This window comes from Nerophis ophidion, linkage group LG07, assembly GCF_033978795.1.
Source record: "Nerophis ophidion isolate RoL-2023_Sa linkage group LG07, RoL_Noph_v1.0, whole genome shotgun sequence".
Classification (NCBI taxonomy): domain Eukaryota; kingdom Metazoa; phylum Chordata; class Actinopteri; order Syngnathiformes; family Syngnathidae; genus Nerophis; species Nerophis ophidion.
The window spans coordinates 66,490,235-66,507,810 of NC_084617.1; the positions used below are offsets into that span (position 1 = coordinate 66,490,235).

The window sequence follows — 17,576 nt, forward strand, 5'->3', positions numbered from 1 at the left end:
TATATATATATATATATATATGTGTGTGAAATATGTGAAATATATTTATATAGCGCTTTTCTCTAGTGACTCAAAGCGCTTTACATAGTGAAACCCAATATCTAAGTTACATTTAAACCAGTGTGGGTGGCACTGGGAGCAGGTGGGTAAAGTGTCTTGCCCAAGGACACAACGGTAATGACTAGATGACTAGGATGACTAGGAAGCGGGAATCGAACCTGCAACCCTCAAATTGCTGGCACGGCCACTCTACCAACCGAGCTATGCCGCCCCATACATATATACATATATATATATATATATATATATATATGTATATATATATATATATCCATATCCATTTTCTACCGCTTATTCCCTTTGGGGTCATGGAGGGCGCTGGTGCCTATCTCACCTACAATCGGGCGGAAGGCGGGGTACACCCTGGACAAGTTGCTAACACAGATAGACAGACAACATTCACACTCACACACTATATATATGTATATATATATATATATATATATATATATATATATATATATATATATATTCCTTGCGCACTAATTGACTGAAAGAGCACGCGATGATGTCCCGTTGTCGATGGAAAAATTCATTGTTGCCTTTCCATTAAGAAAAATAAACTAGTTTTTAGTATAAGTTTGCTGGTTTTCAAGATTGATTCACTTGATCTTTGCCAAAAGGCAGTTGAAGATTAGAGTATGTTGCTGTTGTCAAACTACACGTTTTTTTCCAGTACCATTACTTTTTAGTTGTGGCATGGCAAAGAAACAAAAACAAAGTAAAAAGCAACATGAAAGTACAACCTGGGAAATATCAAGAACGTTTGGTTCAAAAGGGAACAAACGACAGACAGACAGACTTAATGGTAGCTATTGTAGCAGCTGCAAACATCCTGCAGTGTTTGCGGCTGAAAACCATTACAAAAATGAGGACAAACTGGTACATCTTGAGCTCCTACGCCTTCACAATCAAAGAGAGGATTTTGAAGTGGGCGAATATCGGTTGCAGTGGTCAGATTTAGCACTTTGGCTGCAGATAAAAGGAAGCTCGTCTTTCCATGTTTAATTCAGTAACCATGGCTAACTCCTGCGATACTGGGACTGTGAAGTCAATCGAAGGCTTCTTCTCTTGTGCACTTCAGACAAAGACGAATGTGTCATTGCATCTGTTCAATATAGAGAATCACAAGAGGTTCATTTCTTTGTTGGATTACTTTGGCAGTGTGGCATCCGTGCATCGCAATGCTAAAACCTTAATCCAGTGCATGTCATTAACCTACTTGGCATGGCTGCCAGGCTGGTTAGTGCTTTCAGTGACATAGTTAATGGGGAAAAAACAGGGTGTCTTTAACAACATATTTTCTGCTTATTTCCGGGCCTATTAACCTTTCCATTGAATAACCTCTAATGGAGGTTAAAAAGGAGGCATAAGTTAAGTTTTCCCATTTTTGGGGCCTAGAGCGACCTCTGACCTTGCCTTGCCGATGACGATCAATGTGAATTTCCATGCCACAATACAGATCAGTTGTATTTCACTCTCAGTGCCAACATAAGTCTGTGGATATTAAAGGATAACTGCAGGCTGGTTCTTAGCCAAATTCAGCTAACTGACTCTCTCCGCTCTGTTTCTTTCACAAGCCTTTGATGTTAGCAGGGGGCTTCTGCACTTACACTGATGGTAACGAAAGATACTTTAAGCGATTCTTTTTTATCTGGCACGCTTAATGAAAGATTAATGGGTTTGATATTTCCCCCTTGTTTATATTTTATTCAAAAATAAGCCACGGCCCCTGGAACCTGTTAAAAGATTGGGATTTTTGGGGAAAGTGATATAATGGTCATTGGGATAGAACGACAACGAGAAGTATTGTCTTACAAATATCTAATGGAGATGAAATATAATGTATCAGCAGATGCAGTAGCTGCCTGCAGACATTTGGCGCAATTACAGTGTAATTAATGATCAAAACGTAAGAGACATTTTTCCTCAAAGCAGGCAACTTCTTGTTGAACAAAAGGGCTATGAAGAAAGTCATAATAGCAATATTATATGGACAGTAATCAATGTTTGGAGTCAATATTAAAGCCCCCAGTAACAGTTCAGTTTAACATACCAGGTTTTCTTGTGGGATTCTGGCGCTCTAAAATTCCTAATTTCGCAGCAGTTTCACAAAGTTGTGGCAAAATTTGCCATGTTTCGGGCCCTTTTTAAAAAAAAAAAAATATTGTGACATACCGTATTTCCTTGAATTGCCGCAGGGCATATAGTATGCGCCTGCCTTGAATTACTGCCGGGTCAAACTCGCTTCGCAAAATAATTAGTGCATGCTTAGTATTACCGCCTGGTCAAACTCGTGACGTCACGAGTGACACTTCCCATGTCGTCATTTTCAAAATGGAGGAGGATGATTTCAATACCGGTAATTTGAAATTGTATAAAGGGAAGAAGAATAAGAACTATTCAGTAGGATTTAAGGTCCAAAGTTACATCACACTCAAATTTTTACTGCATTTCTTTGGTAAGTGCCGGAGTGAGAAGATGTTTTAAAATAAATAGTTCATGCTTACTTTTACCGCGTGCCTTTGGTAAGCGCAGGAGTGAGAAGAGGTTTTAAATTCATTACTGTAGCGCCCCGGCGGCAATTCAAGGAAATACAATATTATATGGACAGTAATACTTGTGTGGAGTCAATATTACAGCCCCCAGTAACAGTTCAGTTTAACATACCAGGTTTTCTTGTGTAATTCTGGCAGCCTAAAATTCCTGATTTCGCAGCAGTTTCACAAAGTGCAAAATTTGCCATGTTTCGGGCCCTTAAAAAAAAAAAAAATTGATATAACTTGTAATTTTAAGAATTCTAAATGGTATCTGTAACCATAAACCCCACACGCACATACAAACCCTGTTTCCATATGAGTTGGTATATTGTGTTGGATGTAAATATAAACGGAATACAATGATTTGTGAATCCTTTTCAACCCATATTCAATTGAATGCATGACAAAGACAAGATATTTGATGTTCAAACTCATAAATTTTCTTTTTTTTCTGCAAATAATAATTAACATGTGCCAAAGTAGTTGGGAAAGGGCATGTTCACCACTGTGTTACATCACCTTTTCTTTTTACAACATTTATTTAACGTTTGGGAACTGAGGAAACTAATTGTTGAAGCTTTGAAAGTGGAATTCTTTCCCATTCTTGTTTTATGTAGAGCTTCAGTCGTTCAACAGTCCGGGATCTCCTCTGTCGTATTTTACGCACCCACCTGTTCCCAATTAGCCTGCACACCTGTTGGATGTTCCAAATAAGTGTTTGATGAGCATTCCTCAACTTTTTCAGTGTTTATTGCCACCTTTCCCTACTTCTTTGTCACGTGTTGCTGGCATCAAATTCTAAAGGTAATGATTATTTACAAAAAAAAATGTTTATCAGTTTGAACATCAAATATGTTGTCTTTGTAACATATTCAACTGAATATGGGTTGAAAATAATTTGCTAGTCATTGTATTCTGTTTATATTGACGGCTAACACAATTTCCCAACTCATATGGAAACGGGGTTTGTACTTTAGACCAGTGCTTCTGAAATGGGGTTACGCAACAAAAGAAAATCCTCTTATTTTCTATGAGTACAAACACACTTCACTCCCTCCTTACGGCTTTTCACACCCCCACCTTGCCGTTCCCCTTCCCAAAGGCTTCTGGGGGATGTTGTTTTTTTTTCACACCCAGCCAACTCTAAAGCACCAGAAAAAAACAACACTCCCCAAGTTTTGGATTGATACCATCACACGACAAGGCGTTACTGTGAAGCCTATACAACCAAAATACAGCGTTATCTACAAAACCGTTACATCCTTAATAATTAGCCGAAAAGTGTAAGGCGGGGGCGGGGATTGGACAACGCTGTGGAGTCGTCCATAATAACCACTTGCATCTCAAATCAATGTATTCCATTGAAATGAACTGAAATCAATCTAATTGGTGCTTGGCCCTCACAAAAGAGCACGGTTTTAACTTGTAGCATGCCTTTTGAAAATAAAAATAAAAACTTTAAGATAAATGATAAATGGGTTGTACTTGTATAGCGCTTTTCTACCTTCAAGGTACTCAAAGCGCTTTGACACTACTTCCACATTCACCCATTCACACACATATTCACACACTGATGGAGGGAGCTGCCGTGCAAGGCGCCAACCAGCACCCATCAGGAGCAAGGGTGAAGTGTCTTGCTCAAGGACACAACGGACGTGACAAGGTTGGTACTAAGGTGGGGATTGAACCAGGGACCCTCGGGTTGCGCACGGCCACTCTCCCACTGCGCCACGCCATCCCAAGATAATAAATATTGTATGACAAACAATATAATAGAACAGGGGTCAGGAACATTTTTGGCTGAGGGAGCCATAAAAGCCAAAGATTTTAAAATGTATTTCCGTGAGAGCCATATCCTACTTTCTAACACTGAATACAACTAAATGCGGGCAGCACGGTGGTACAGGGGTTAGTGCATCTGCCTCACAATACGAAGGTCAGGGGTTCGATCCTGCGCTCGGGATCTTTCTGTGTGGAGTTTGCATGTTCTCCGCGTGACTGCGTGGGTTCCTTCTGGGTACTCCGGCTTCCTCCGAACTCCAAAGACATGCACCCGGGGATAGGTTGATTGGCAACACTAAATTAACCCTAGTGTGTGAATGTGAGTGTGAATGTTGTCTGTCTATCTGTGTTGGTCCTGCGATGAGGTGGCGACTTGTCCAGGGTGTACACCGCCTACCGCCCGATTGTAGCTGAGATAGGCTCCAGCGACCCCCTGCCACCCCAAAAGGGACAAGAGGTAGAAAATGGATGGATGGATGGACATTGAGCAGTTAAAGCTTCCTCTCACATCGTAGAAGTAAGACATGCATTTTAGGTTAATTGCAGACCGAATGCTGCTGAGATAGGCTCCAGCGACCCCCCCGTGACCCCAAAATGGGACAAGCGGTAGAGAATGGATGGATGGATGGATGGCGACCGTAAATGCTTGTTTGTCAAAATGGGCCCTGTGATTGACTTGCGACCAGTCCTAGGTTTGCTGGAATAGGCTACAGATCACCGGCTTAAAAAAAGTTATTTGATGGATTCATTATTAATAATGAAGGTAAGGTTCACCTGCAGACATGCTGTCTATCTTCAGCAAAATATAGCTGTAGATTGTGATACTCTAACAAAAATAATACAATTTTAATCTTATAATCTCTTTTAATGCACAGCATAGGACACATAATATGTACACTATCTGGAGTGCAGGGCAGGCGAGTGGGGGATCTTATGTTCGTGGATAACTCCTCTGGCAGGGGGCTCCCCTCGTCTCTTTTAATGCACAGCATAGGACACATAGCAAGAGTGGTCCTTAGGTCCTGTTGAACAGGGGCAGTAGCTTCACAGCCACAGATCCACTATTAATCACTAATATCAGTCAAAATGAAAGCTTGTTCCCATAGGCACCAAAAACTGTTAATAATGTTTAGACAAAAGTGTATATTATATATACTATTATATATATAGTATTTATATAGGTGTGTGTGTGTGTGTGTATATATGATGGATATGTGTGTATTTTGGGTATATGCATGTGTGTATGTATGTGATTATGTGTGTATATGTATGTATTGTATGTATGTATATGTATATATATATACAAATTGTATATATGTGTGTGTATATGTGTGTGTTGTGTATATATGTGTGTGTACATATGTTTATATGTAAATGTGTGTGAATTTAAATGTATTATATATAGATAATATATAGCATCTACGCAGCAACCACTGAATTGAATTATATTATATATATATATATTATTGTATTATATATTGTTTATATATATATATATATATATATATTGTATATGTATAGGGGTGGGACCTAATAAGTTTACTTCTTCCCACTCCCTTTTGAGCCAATCTTGACATCTACAAAAGATTAGTCACATGTAATGTTTTCAATGTAGGTGTAAAAATAATGTATATATATATTTATTTTGTATTTTATGTCATTCTTTTGTTTTGTTTGCATGGCTCAAAATAAACCATTCATTCATTCATTATCGTTCATAAGAATTAAACTGGATTATTTTTTTATCTAGATGACTGCAAGTCTCCATTAGTGCTTACCTTCATCAATAACTCGAAATTCAATATTCATGAGCTAAATACTTTATTCTTAACACGTTATTGTATTCAGTTCATAGTTCAATAAATTGGTCTCTATCCAGTCTGTGACGTCTGGGTGGCATCGTGGCGTGTGTTTGCGTTCTCGAGGTGCAGCAGAGATGGAACACAGCGTAAAGGTAGGAATGACGATTTATTTCTGACTACAAAAACAAACTGATAACAAAAACACTTGCTCAAAGCACTATAGACAAACCAACAGAACTCAGCATAGGAGCTAGAAAGGACAGAAAACGCTAGTATGTAAACTAGGGACAAGAAAATAAACAAAATAGCCTGTAAGATAATTGAATAACAAAAGTACTTTACCACAATGCCGGAATGCGACGTCATCTGTTGCGTGAGGCAAACTATAGTTTGAGGCCAAATGTAAAACAAGGGCGGTCTTAAATAAGGAAATAACTAATCAAGTCAGGTGCGTGACGACAAACCAGAATCAGGTGACACTGAATGAGTTACCCTGACAACAGAAAACCAAACAGGAAGTTCCACCGGGAACCAAAGACGTCGAATGCAACACAGGATGATAATAAAACAGAAACAAAAACCAGAATATGACATGGTCAAAAATGTGGACCATGACACAGTCAGTGATTTTGCAAAACGGTTCCTCCCATATCTTAAAAAAAACTTGCATTTTAGGTGGATTGAAGACACAACACTTGTGTGAATGTCAGTGAACAATACAAACATGCTGTCTTTATACAGCAAAACATTGTTCCATCCATTTTCTACCGCTTATTCCCTTTTGGGGTCGCGGGGGGAGCTGGCGCCTATCTCAGCTACAATCGGGCGGAAGGCGGGGTACACCCTGGACAAGTCGCCAACTTATCGCAGGGCCAACACAGATAGACAGACAACATTCACACTCACATTCACACACTAGGGCCAATTTAGTGTTGCCAATCAACCTATCCCCAGGTGCATGTCTTTGGAAGTGGGAGGAAGCCGGAGTACCCGGAGGGAACCCACGCATTCACGGGGAGAACATGCAAACTCCACACAGAAAGATCCCGAGCCTGGATTTGAACCCAGGACTGCAGGAACTTCGTATTGTGAGGCAGACGCACTAACCCTTCTGCATTAAGACTAATTATTCGGTAATCATTTTTTATCTGTAGTTGTCATTACATATATGTATTGTTGCATTTGAACAACTGTATTGTTGATAATAGAGGCAAATTATTGGTATTGTTTATTATCAATAGTGCTTTCTCTATTCGTATTTGTAATGCTCCATTTATAGTATAAAAATGCTCATTGTTATTTCTGTATTATTATTTATTTCGCTAACTGCTTCTTTGCTATCACTTTTGCCATCATATTTGTACATATCCTATGTGCTAATGTTGTTCTATTGTTGTTGTTGTTGTTGTTGCTATTTTTATGTTTGCTGTTGTTGTTTGTGTCTCTTTGTCTAATCCCCCTCTTGTCCCCACAGTTTCCCCCTGTCTTCCTTTTTTTCTCTTTCTATCCCCTCCTGCTCTGGCCCAGCTGCACCAAATGATAATATAAATACATTTAATAAAGTCAAATACAAACAAGGCATCAAGAGAAGTATCCTACACTTCTCATTTGTAAAGTAAATCTGAACAAACGATATGGGCATCTACATCAACTAAAAAAAATAAAAATAAAAAAAGACTTATTATTAATCCTATCATTCAGTCATATACCAGAATGCTAATAGTTTCCATGCTGCTGCTGCCCTGAAAATGTTTTTTTTTTTTAGTATATAATACTGTCTGTTCTTTTAATTTTTAAAATTTTAGTTTGTTTGATATTTATTGGGGGCGGTCATAGCTCGGTTGGTAGAGCGTCCGTGCCAGCAACTTGAGGGTTCCAGGTTCGATTCCTGCCTTCGCCATCCTAGTCACTACCGTTGTGTCCTTGGGCAAGACACTTCACCCACCTGCTCCCAGTGCCACCCATAATGGTTTAAATGTAACTTAGATATTGGGTTTCACTATGTAAAGCGCTTTGGGTCACTAGAGAAAAGCGCTATATAAATATAAATTCACTTCACTTCACTTATTGGAAAGTTCAGCTGTGTTTTCAGTGGGGCCTTGGCTCCACTGCAAGCATGAATGAATAAAGTCAAGTCAAAGTCAAGTCATTCATAAATTACAATTAGACTGGATTTTTTTATTTAGTTCAATACACACAAGCTACATTACATTTAATAAAAATGTTGTATTCATTGTACTATATTCAATAAATTGGTTTGACTCGAGACAGTGAATATAAGACAGGCGTGTCCAAAGTGCGGCCTGAGGGCCATTTGTGGCCCCCAGCTAATTTGTAAATGGCCCCCGGCCCATTCTAAAAAATACTATAATAAAAATGTAAAACATAAAAGAGTGTAATAAAAGAGCAAACAGTGACATGTAACAAGAAAAAGTTGCAGTGTTGACACTAATAACACAAAGCTGCATGCGGACTGTTATTGACCTGCTGAAGGCTCCAATTACTTCACTGGAACAATTTCAGTTTCAATATTTTGGGGGGGATACTATTGCATATTTTGTGCAAAACAAAGTTTTCTTTCAGAAAAAGGGCATCGAACAAACAAAAAAGTATGAAAAAATTATACAATTTTATAATCAAGAGATCTACAGATATAAACTTTAAAAGTAAAAAAATGTAAATATACATTTGGCTTATTTTCAAAACGTATTTTTTTTTTATTGTTATGAACTATTGACCTATTTAGGGTTCCAATTACTTTATGTCAAATATTCCACTTTGAAATGTTTTGGGGGAAAATGTTGCATAGCTTGTGTGTTTGCCATGTACTGTAAATAAGGGTTTTGACATAAAGGCCATAAACATAAAAAACACAATCTAAAAAAAATGTTATAACGACAGACAGACCTGAAGTTGATTTCGAGATTCAAGCGTTAAATGAAAAAAAAAATTATTATATGACATCACGCTGTGCGTCTGCCTCACAATACGAAGGTCCTGAGTAGTTCTGGGTTCAATCCCAGGCTCGAGACCTTTTTGTGTGGAGTTTGCATGTCCTCCCCGTGGATGCGTGGATTCCCTCCGGGTACTCCGGCTTCCTCCCACTTCCAAAGACATGCACCTGGGAATAAGTTGATTTGCAACACTAAATTGGCCCTATAGTGTGTGAATGTGAGTGTGAATGTTGTCTGTCTATCTGTGTTGACCCTGTGATGAGGTGGCGACTTGTCCAGGGTGTACGCCGCCGTCCCCCCAAATTGTAGCTGAGATAGGCACCAGCGCCCCCCGCGATCCTTAAAGGGAATAAGCGGTAGGATGGATGGACTTATTTCTAACATTTTTTGATTGAGACCCTTCCGGACACCGGGGACTAAACTTGAGGAAAGCCATAAAGGTAAAAAAAACAACAACTATTGTATTGCTTTTAAAAAGTAAAAATATCAATTTTTTCAGTCTGCGACCCTCATTGGGAAAAGTTTGGACACCCCTGATATACGAGATGGTCTGTGCTGCCACCTAGTGGCAAAAACCCTGCACTTCAACATTTGTACACCCCCTGTTTCTGTACAGACACGTATCACTGCGCTAAAAAGTAGTTCGAGACACCTAATAATCAACAAGCCGTCTACATTTTCCCCCAACATCTCACCTGATTATATTTCAGACAACTGACTTTTTTTTTTTTTTTTTTAGCAACTTACGTTTTATTTTAATTGAGAAAACAGCCCTTTTCTCTTTTGTGACGCGGAGGGATTTTCTGAGTGATGAGGCTAATTTAGCAATTGAGGTAGATGTATTGAAATCATTCGGGAGGTCGTCGCGCCGAAGTTAGCTTTTTGAGTAAGTATTCTTTCCATCAAGTGAGTAAGTATAGCAGTCCAAATATATGTACTCTAATAGACTTTTAAAATAAGTACTTTAATAATTTAGCCTTTTTTGTAGTTTCATCCATCCACTTTCCTACCGCGTGTCCCTTTCTGGGTCGCTGGGTGTGTGTAGGGGGGGGGGTCACGCAAACGGTTAAAATATAGTATTTTAAACGCCCTGTAAAAATCCTTAAAATGTGTTACGTAATAATGTGATATATGTTTATGATTTAATTTTGAATGCATTTTGTATTTGTATCGCCGAAGTGAACTAGGGTTAGCATGATGGTGACCACGTGTAAAGCATTAGCTTAATGCAGGGGTGTCCAAACTTTTTCCACTCAGGGGCGCAGACTGAAAAATCAAAGCAAGCGGGGGCCGTTTTGATATTTTTTCAATTTTAAAAACCAATACAATATATGTATAAAAAATATACATTCAGGCCTCCACTCAGTCCCCATAGGATTTTGAGATTTATTAAATTTTAAAAAACAATTTAATATACGTATAAAAAAATATACATTTAGGCTTCCACTCAGTCCCCATAAGATTTTGATATTTATTTTAAAAACCAATACAATATATGTACAAAAAAATATACATTTAGGCCTCCACTCAGTCCCCATAGGATTTTGATATTTTTTAGATTTTAAAAAACAATACAATATATGTATACAACATATACATTTAGGCCTCCACTCAGTGCAAATAGGATTTTAATATATTTTTTTGATTTTAAAAAACAATACAATATATTTATAAAAAATATACATTTAGGCCTCCACTCAGTCCCCATAGGATTTTGATATTTTTTTTATTTTAAAAACCAATACAGCATATGTATAAAAAATATACATTTATGCCTCCACTAAGTCCCTATAGGATTTTGATATTTTTTTATTTTAAAAACCAATACAGTATATGTATAAAAAATATACATTTAGGCCTCCACTCAGTCCCCATAGGATTTTGATATTTTTTTGATTTAAATAAATGATAAATGGGTTGTACTTGTATAGCGCTTTTCTACCTTCAAGGTACTCAAAGCGCTTTGACACTACTTCCACATTTACCCATTCACACACACATTCACACACTGATGGAGGGAGCTGCCATGTAAGGCGCTAATTAGCACCCATCAGGAGCAAGGGTGAAGTGTCTTGCTCAGGACACAACAGACGTGACGAGGTTGCTACTAGGTGGGGATTGAACCAGGGACCCTCGGGTTGCGCATGGCCACTCTTCCACTGCGCCACGCCGTCCCAAAAAATCAATATACGTATAAAAAATATACATTTAGGCCTTCACTCAGTCCCCATAGGATTTTGATATTTAGATTTTAAAAACCAATACATGTATAAAAAATATACATTTAGGCCTCCACTCAGTCACCATAGGATTTTGATACTTTTTTTAGATCTTAAAAAACAATAGAATATATGCATAAAAAATATACATTTAGGCCTCCACTCAGTCCCCATAGGATTTCGGTCAAAAAATATTAATGTGTCATTATTCAGTGTTATTATTTGTATTATATTTCAAGTTTTGAATCTCTATATTGGGCTTCACGGTGGAAGAGGGGTTAGTGCGTCTGCATCACAATACGAAGGTCCTGAATAGTCAGGGTTTAATCCCGGTCTTGGGATCTTTCTGTGTGGAGTTTGCATGTTCTACCCGTGAATGCGTGGATCCCTCCGGGTACTCCGGCTTCCTCCCACTTCCAAAGACATGCACCTTGGAATAAGTTGATTGGCAACACTAAATTGGACTTAGTGTGTGATTGTGAGTGTGAATGTTGCCTATCTGTGTTGGCCCTGCGATGAGGTGGCGACTTGTCCAGCGAGGGTTTTCTCCTCTTTTAAACCGCTCAATTAAGTTTTTTTTCATCATTTATTCTCTACAAAAAATCTTCCGTAATAGTAAAAAAATTGTGCGACGGAATGACACAGAATGACACGCCCACCTCACCCCTTCCGTGCGTTGGGTGAGGTGGGCGGGGTTGGGTGCGTGTGTATAATATATCCACGAGTCACGGATGCACGGCATTATGGGTAATCCCTATGCTGTGTTTATAATGTGCCACAGAGCCAATGCTCTCCAGAAAGTTTTAAAGTTGTTTATATCACAACCATCAGTGTAAAAGGTATGGCTGTTGACCAAGTATGCATTGCAATCTCGTTTAAGAAGCAGCGAAACATGTTGTAGAGCAGTGGTCACCAACCACCAGGCCGCGGATGCAGAATACATTTTTATTATTATTATTATTTTTTTTATCACACTCAATTTTTTACTGCATGCCATTGGTAAGCGCAGGGGTGAGAAGAGGTTTTAAAATTATTAGCGCCTGCCTACTTTTACCGCATGCTTTGAATAAGCGCAGGAGTGAGAAGAGGTTTTAAATTAATTAGCACCCCGGCAGCTATCAAGGAAATACGGTATATAATAATTGGAGCCTTAAAAAGGTCAATAACTCATAACACTATTGATTTTAATTCATTATCATTTATTGAGCAATGACAGTTAAAAACAAATCACACACATTATTGGGAATCCAAAAGGGTCCTACTTATTAAAGTGTTAAAAAATAAATTATATATATATATACAAGTACAACCCATTTATTATTTATTTTTTAATGTTTACTTTTAACATAATCTCGAGATCATCTTCAAATGTATTCGTTAGTTGTTGTTTGTTTTTTGTTTGATCGTAATCAGCCCTTATTTTAAACAAAAAACAGCTCCATTTTTTATACGGTAAACACAAAAAATGCATAATTTTCCCCCAAAATATCTCAAAGTAGAATATTTAATGTGATGTATTTGGAGCTTTGAATAGGTCAATAATTCATAATGACATTGATTTTGATTCATTATGTTTTAAAGAAAGAAACAGCCTGCATGGCAGTTTTGTGTTAGTAAACATTTTCTTGTTACATTTCACCTGTTTGCTCTTTTACACCACTTTTTATGTTTTTCAAACGTATTTTTAAAATGTGCCGTTAAAAACTGACCTGCGGGCCGCAAATGGCCCCTGGGCCGCACTTTGGACACCCCTGGCTTAATTATTGCTCCTAACTACAGCGGGTCCTAATAATGGCGTGTTCTGATGTTTTGTCTTCATCGATTGTCAGTGATGAATAAAAGTTAAATATGTGCGGTGAACTTCGATGTTGTTGTTCAGCCTCTGTATTTTGACGCATTTCAGGCATTTTTGGAGTAAGAATGGCAAGCCGGTCACGTTCAAAATCTCGAGGCCGAGCTCGTGGCCAGGAGCCAACTGCACCTGGAGCGGTAAGAACACTAACAATGTGAATTATGTTTATATAGTGCTTTTCTCTAGTGCAGAGGTGTTCAAACTTTTTCCACTGAGGGCCGCACACTGAAAAATCAAAGCAGCGTGGGCCATTTTGATATGTTTTTATTTCAAAAACCAATACAATGTATGTGTAAAAATATATATTTAGGCCTCCACTCAGGCTTGAGCCCAGGGACCCCAAAGGATTTTGGACAAAAAAATATTTAAAATGTGTCATTTTGTATTATTGATATTCAAGGTTTAAATCTTTAGATAAACATTAGGTCTATCCGTCAATATAATTTTTTTAAAGATTTAAGTTGTTTGCCCTTTTTGTCAAAGAAAACCCTGTTTTGTTATGGGGAAAAAAACACAAAATATGCAATAGTTTCCCCCAATAGAATTTTAAAGTGGAATATTTGAGATTATAAAATATTTGGAGCCTTAAAAATGTCAACACATAACACTATTGATTTAAACTTATTTTTTTAGCAATGACACAAAAAAAAATCGCACTAAAATTATTGGGGATCCAAATGGGTCCTTCTCATTAAAAATAAACTTTTTAACATTTTTTTACTGTTTACTTTAAACACAATCGTCTTGAGATGAACTTCAGATCCATCCGTCAATTATAACTTTTATTGTTTATCTTTTTTGTTTTTTCTTATTAGGCCCTTCTTTAAGAAAAAACAACTTTGTTTTTTAAATGGCAAACACAAAATATGCAACATTTTCCCCCAAAAATATCTCAAAGGGGAATATTTAATGACATTGATTTTGATTAATTATTTTTTTAAAGAAAATAACAGCCTGCATGGTAGCTTTGTGTTATTACAGTAAACATTTAAACATTTTTTTTGTCACATTTCACCTGTTTACTCTTTTATAACCCTTTTTCTGTTTTTAATTTTTTTAATCGTATTTTTAGAACGTGCTTAGGGCCGTTAAAAAATTACCTGCGGGCCGCAAATGGCCCCCGGGCCGCACTTTGGACGTCAGTGCTCTAGTGACTCAAAGTGCTTTTAAGTAGTGAAACCCAATACCTAAGTTACATTTAAACCAGTGTGGGTGGCACTGCGAGCAGGTGGATAAAGCGTCTTGCCCAAGGACACAACAGCAGTGACTAGGATGTCGGAAGCGGGGATCGAACCTGCAACCCTCGAGTTGCTGGCACGGCCACTACACCAACCGAGCTATACCGCCATAATAACATCTTTTTTGTTGTCACAGGAAATATTACAGGATATGTGTATTTGAAGTTTTTTTCACCCAATGTCAATCAATCCTTATATTTTATACAATTGTAATGATGCTTATTGTGTATCTGGACTAGGGCTGGGCGATATACGCGATACATCGCGGGTTTGTCTATGCGATATAGAAAATGACGATATCGTGATATTCGAGTATACGTTCTCACAGTTTTTAGCTGCAGGCATTACGCTACAGGCTCTTCTCACTCCTTGTGTCTCTTTCTCACATAGTGTAAATGCACCTTCTTACATATACGTCACATACTGTCACATCATACGTTACAAACGTATGTGCTAGGGGTGTGGGAATAAATCGATTCGAATTTGAATCACGATTCTCACGTGGGATTCAGAATCGATTCTCATTTAAAAATATCGATTTATTTATTTATTTTTTTTATCAATCCAACAAAACAATACACAGCAATACCATAACAATGCAATCCAATTCCAAAACCAAACCTGACTAAGCAACACTCAGAACTGCAATAAACAGAGCAATTGAAAGAAGACAGAAACACGACACAGAACAAACCAGAAGTAGTGAATTAAAAATGAATATTATCAACAACAGTATCAATATTAGTTATAATTTCAGTATAGCAGTTATTAAAAATCCTTCATTAACATTATCATTAGATATTTATAAAAAATAAAAAAAAGAACAGTAGTGTCACAGCGGCTTACACTTGCATCGCATCTCATAAGCTTAACACACTGTGTCCAATATTTTCACAAAGATAAAATAAGTCATATTTTTGGTTCGTTTAATTGTTAAAACAAATTTACATTATTGCAATCATTTGATAAAACATTGTCCTTTACAATTATAAAAGCTTTTTACCAAAATCCACTACTCTGCTTGCATGTCAGCAGACTGCGGTAGATCCTGCTGAAATCCTATGTATTTAATGAATAGAGAACCCTTTTAAATCGGGGGGGAAAAAATCGTTTTTGAATTGTGTTGAATTGAAAAAAAATCGATTTTGAATCGAATTGTGACCCCAAGAATCGAATCGTGGGACACCCAAAGATTTGCAGCCCTAGTATACGCCCTCGCGGAGCAGAGAAGTAGCAGCAAGGGTAACGTTAGCTGTGATGCTGGCGAAGCCGTGCTAGTGGTAATACGAGAAAAAGAAGGTGTGAATCTGGTAACAAATGAAGGAAGAATTAATTCCCAAGAAAAACACCACGGGGTCCATCGTCTTGACAGTGGTTCGGCTTCAAGCGGGAATATGTCGAATAGACAACTTTAATTTGTCAATTGTGGGGCACAAGCGTTGCTACCAAAAGTAGCATTACTGCGAATATGTAGCATCATTTGAAAAGTCACCTGCTATTAACAGTTTAATAAATACAGTTTTGGTCAATTGTCTTAGTTATGATTTCATTTTCTGCATGAAAGTTTAAAATTAGTATATGTTAATGTAGTAGTAACAAGATTTCTTTAATGAACACACATAGAATCATCATACTGCTGTGATTATATGCATCAAGTGTTAATTCAAGGCTAAGGCAAAATATCGAGATATATATCGTGTATCACGATGTGGCCTAAAAATATTGATATTGAAAAAGGCCATATTGCCCAGCCCTAATCTGGACACCACATTTCTTTTTAAATCGAGTTAAAAAGGACTGGGGAAGGGCTGGGCGATTTATCGAATATACTCGACATATCGAATATACTCTATATCGCGGTTTTGTCTCTGTGCGACATAGAAAATTACTTTCGTAGGGCTGGACGATATGGCCTTTTATTAATATCTTGATATTTGTTTGGCCATGTCACGATACATGATGTACATCTCGATATTTTGCTTTAGCCTTGAATTATCACTTCATGCATATAATCCATACTTGCCAACCCTCCCGATTTTCCCCAGTAGACTCCTGAATTTCAGTGCCCCCACCCAATAAAGTGCACTTTTGTGCATGATGAGCTCGCTTCCGGGGTTGGCCAAGATGGTTTCACAAGATGTAGTTTCTCTTTGAATATCCTTCTTGAAAATCGCCTTGAAAATAGATTCAAGATGAAGCGTGTTGGCTGACTTCTTAAAGTTTCCTCCATAACGTGCTTATTCAAAACATCCCGCTACCGGCATGTCTACATTTAACAACCTAAACGGGGCTACTGGTATCCCTCTTTCACTGGTTTATAGCAATTATTTTTTGGGGAAATGCACTGTTTTATAACTTTGAGCAGTCCAATTTAATTTTTAGGAAAAAAGGATTTCTGTCTCTTGTTGCCCTTTTAATTAAACTTTTTTGATAGTCTATTTACACAATACATTTTTGATTAAAGTGTTAGCAGTTAAAAAAAAACCTTATATGTAATGATTTGTTTTTGAATTGCCTTTTTGTTAAAGATGTTAACTTTTATGTCATTGTACCCAAAAGACTCAGGCTCGAGAGCCGGCACCAAAAGTTGCATCGAGTGGGCTGGTTGGTCGAGGAAGGCAGCAAAGCGGCCCAGTTCCTTACGGTGAAGAAGGTATATTGTGTCACAAAGCTGTGCTGTGATTCAATTTAATGCTGTAGTTGTTTTGAGGTTGTGTAAAATAGCACACTACATTTAAGTAGGGCTGGACAATCACATTTTTAATGTCAATCAAGGCTTCTCACGATCATGAAAATATAATTAAGAAAAAAACAGAAATAGGCATGCAAACGGATGAGTAAATGAGTCTATAAACGACCACGTCTACTAGAAGTTTGGCATCTTGCCATGGTTGCTACTTTGTATGTGACACAGTGCTATTATGCCTAATCAATCACTAAACTTAACAAAAACAGTAGGACATATAATTTCAGCATTCACATAAATGAGTAATGGATTCACATAATTGGTCAAAACGGAATCTGCTGTTAGACGCAGAATATCAGTGACATTGACATACATTTGAGGTAAATGCTGTCATAAGTAGAAGGAATATTTTGTTTGGGAAAACATGTCCCTGACCACTCATA

At 37.6% G+C, this 17,576-nt stretch overlaps 1 protein-coding gene across 2 annotated transcripts in view; it reads left to right on the forward strand.

The window, feature by feature from the left end:
• Positions 1-9,871: 9,871 nt before the first annotated feature.
• The window catches only part of piwil1 (piwi-like RNA-mediated gene silencing 1), a 41,883-nt gene continuing 34,178 nt past the window's right edge, over positions 9,872-17,576 (forward strand). The window contains exons 1-3 of one of the 2 annotated variants that reach the window (XM_061906915.1): positions 9,872-10,024; positions 13,261-13,346; positions 17,007-17,100. In XM_061906915.1, coding sequence (XP_061762899.1) covers positions 13,278-13,346; positions 17,007-17,100 — 163 coding nt within the window. In that variant the 5' untranslated portion in view covers positions 9,872-10,024; positions 13,261-13,277. The other variant, XM_061906916.1, reaches the window with a different exon arrangement.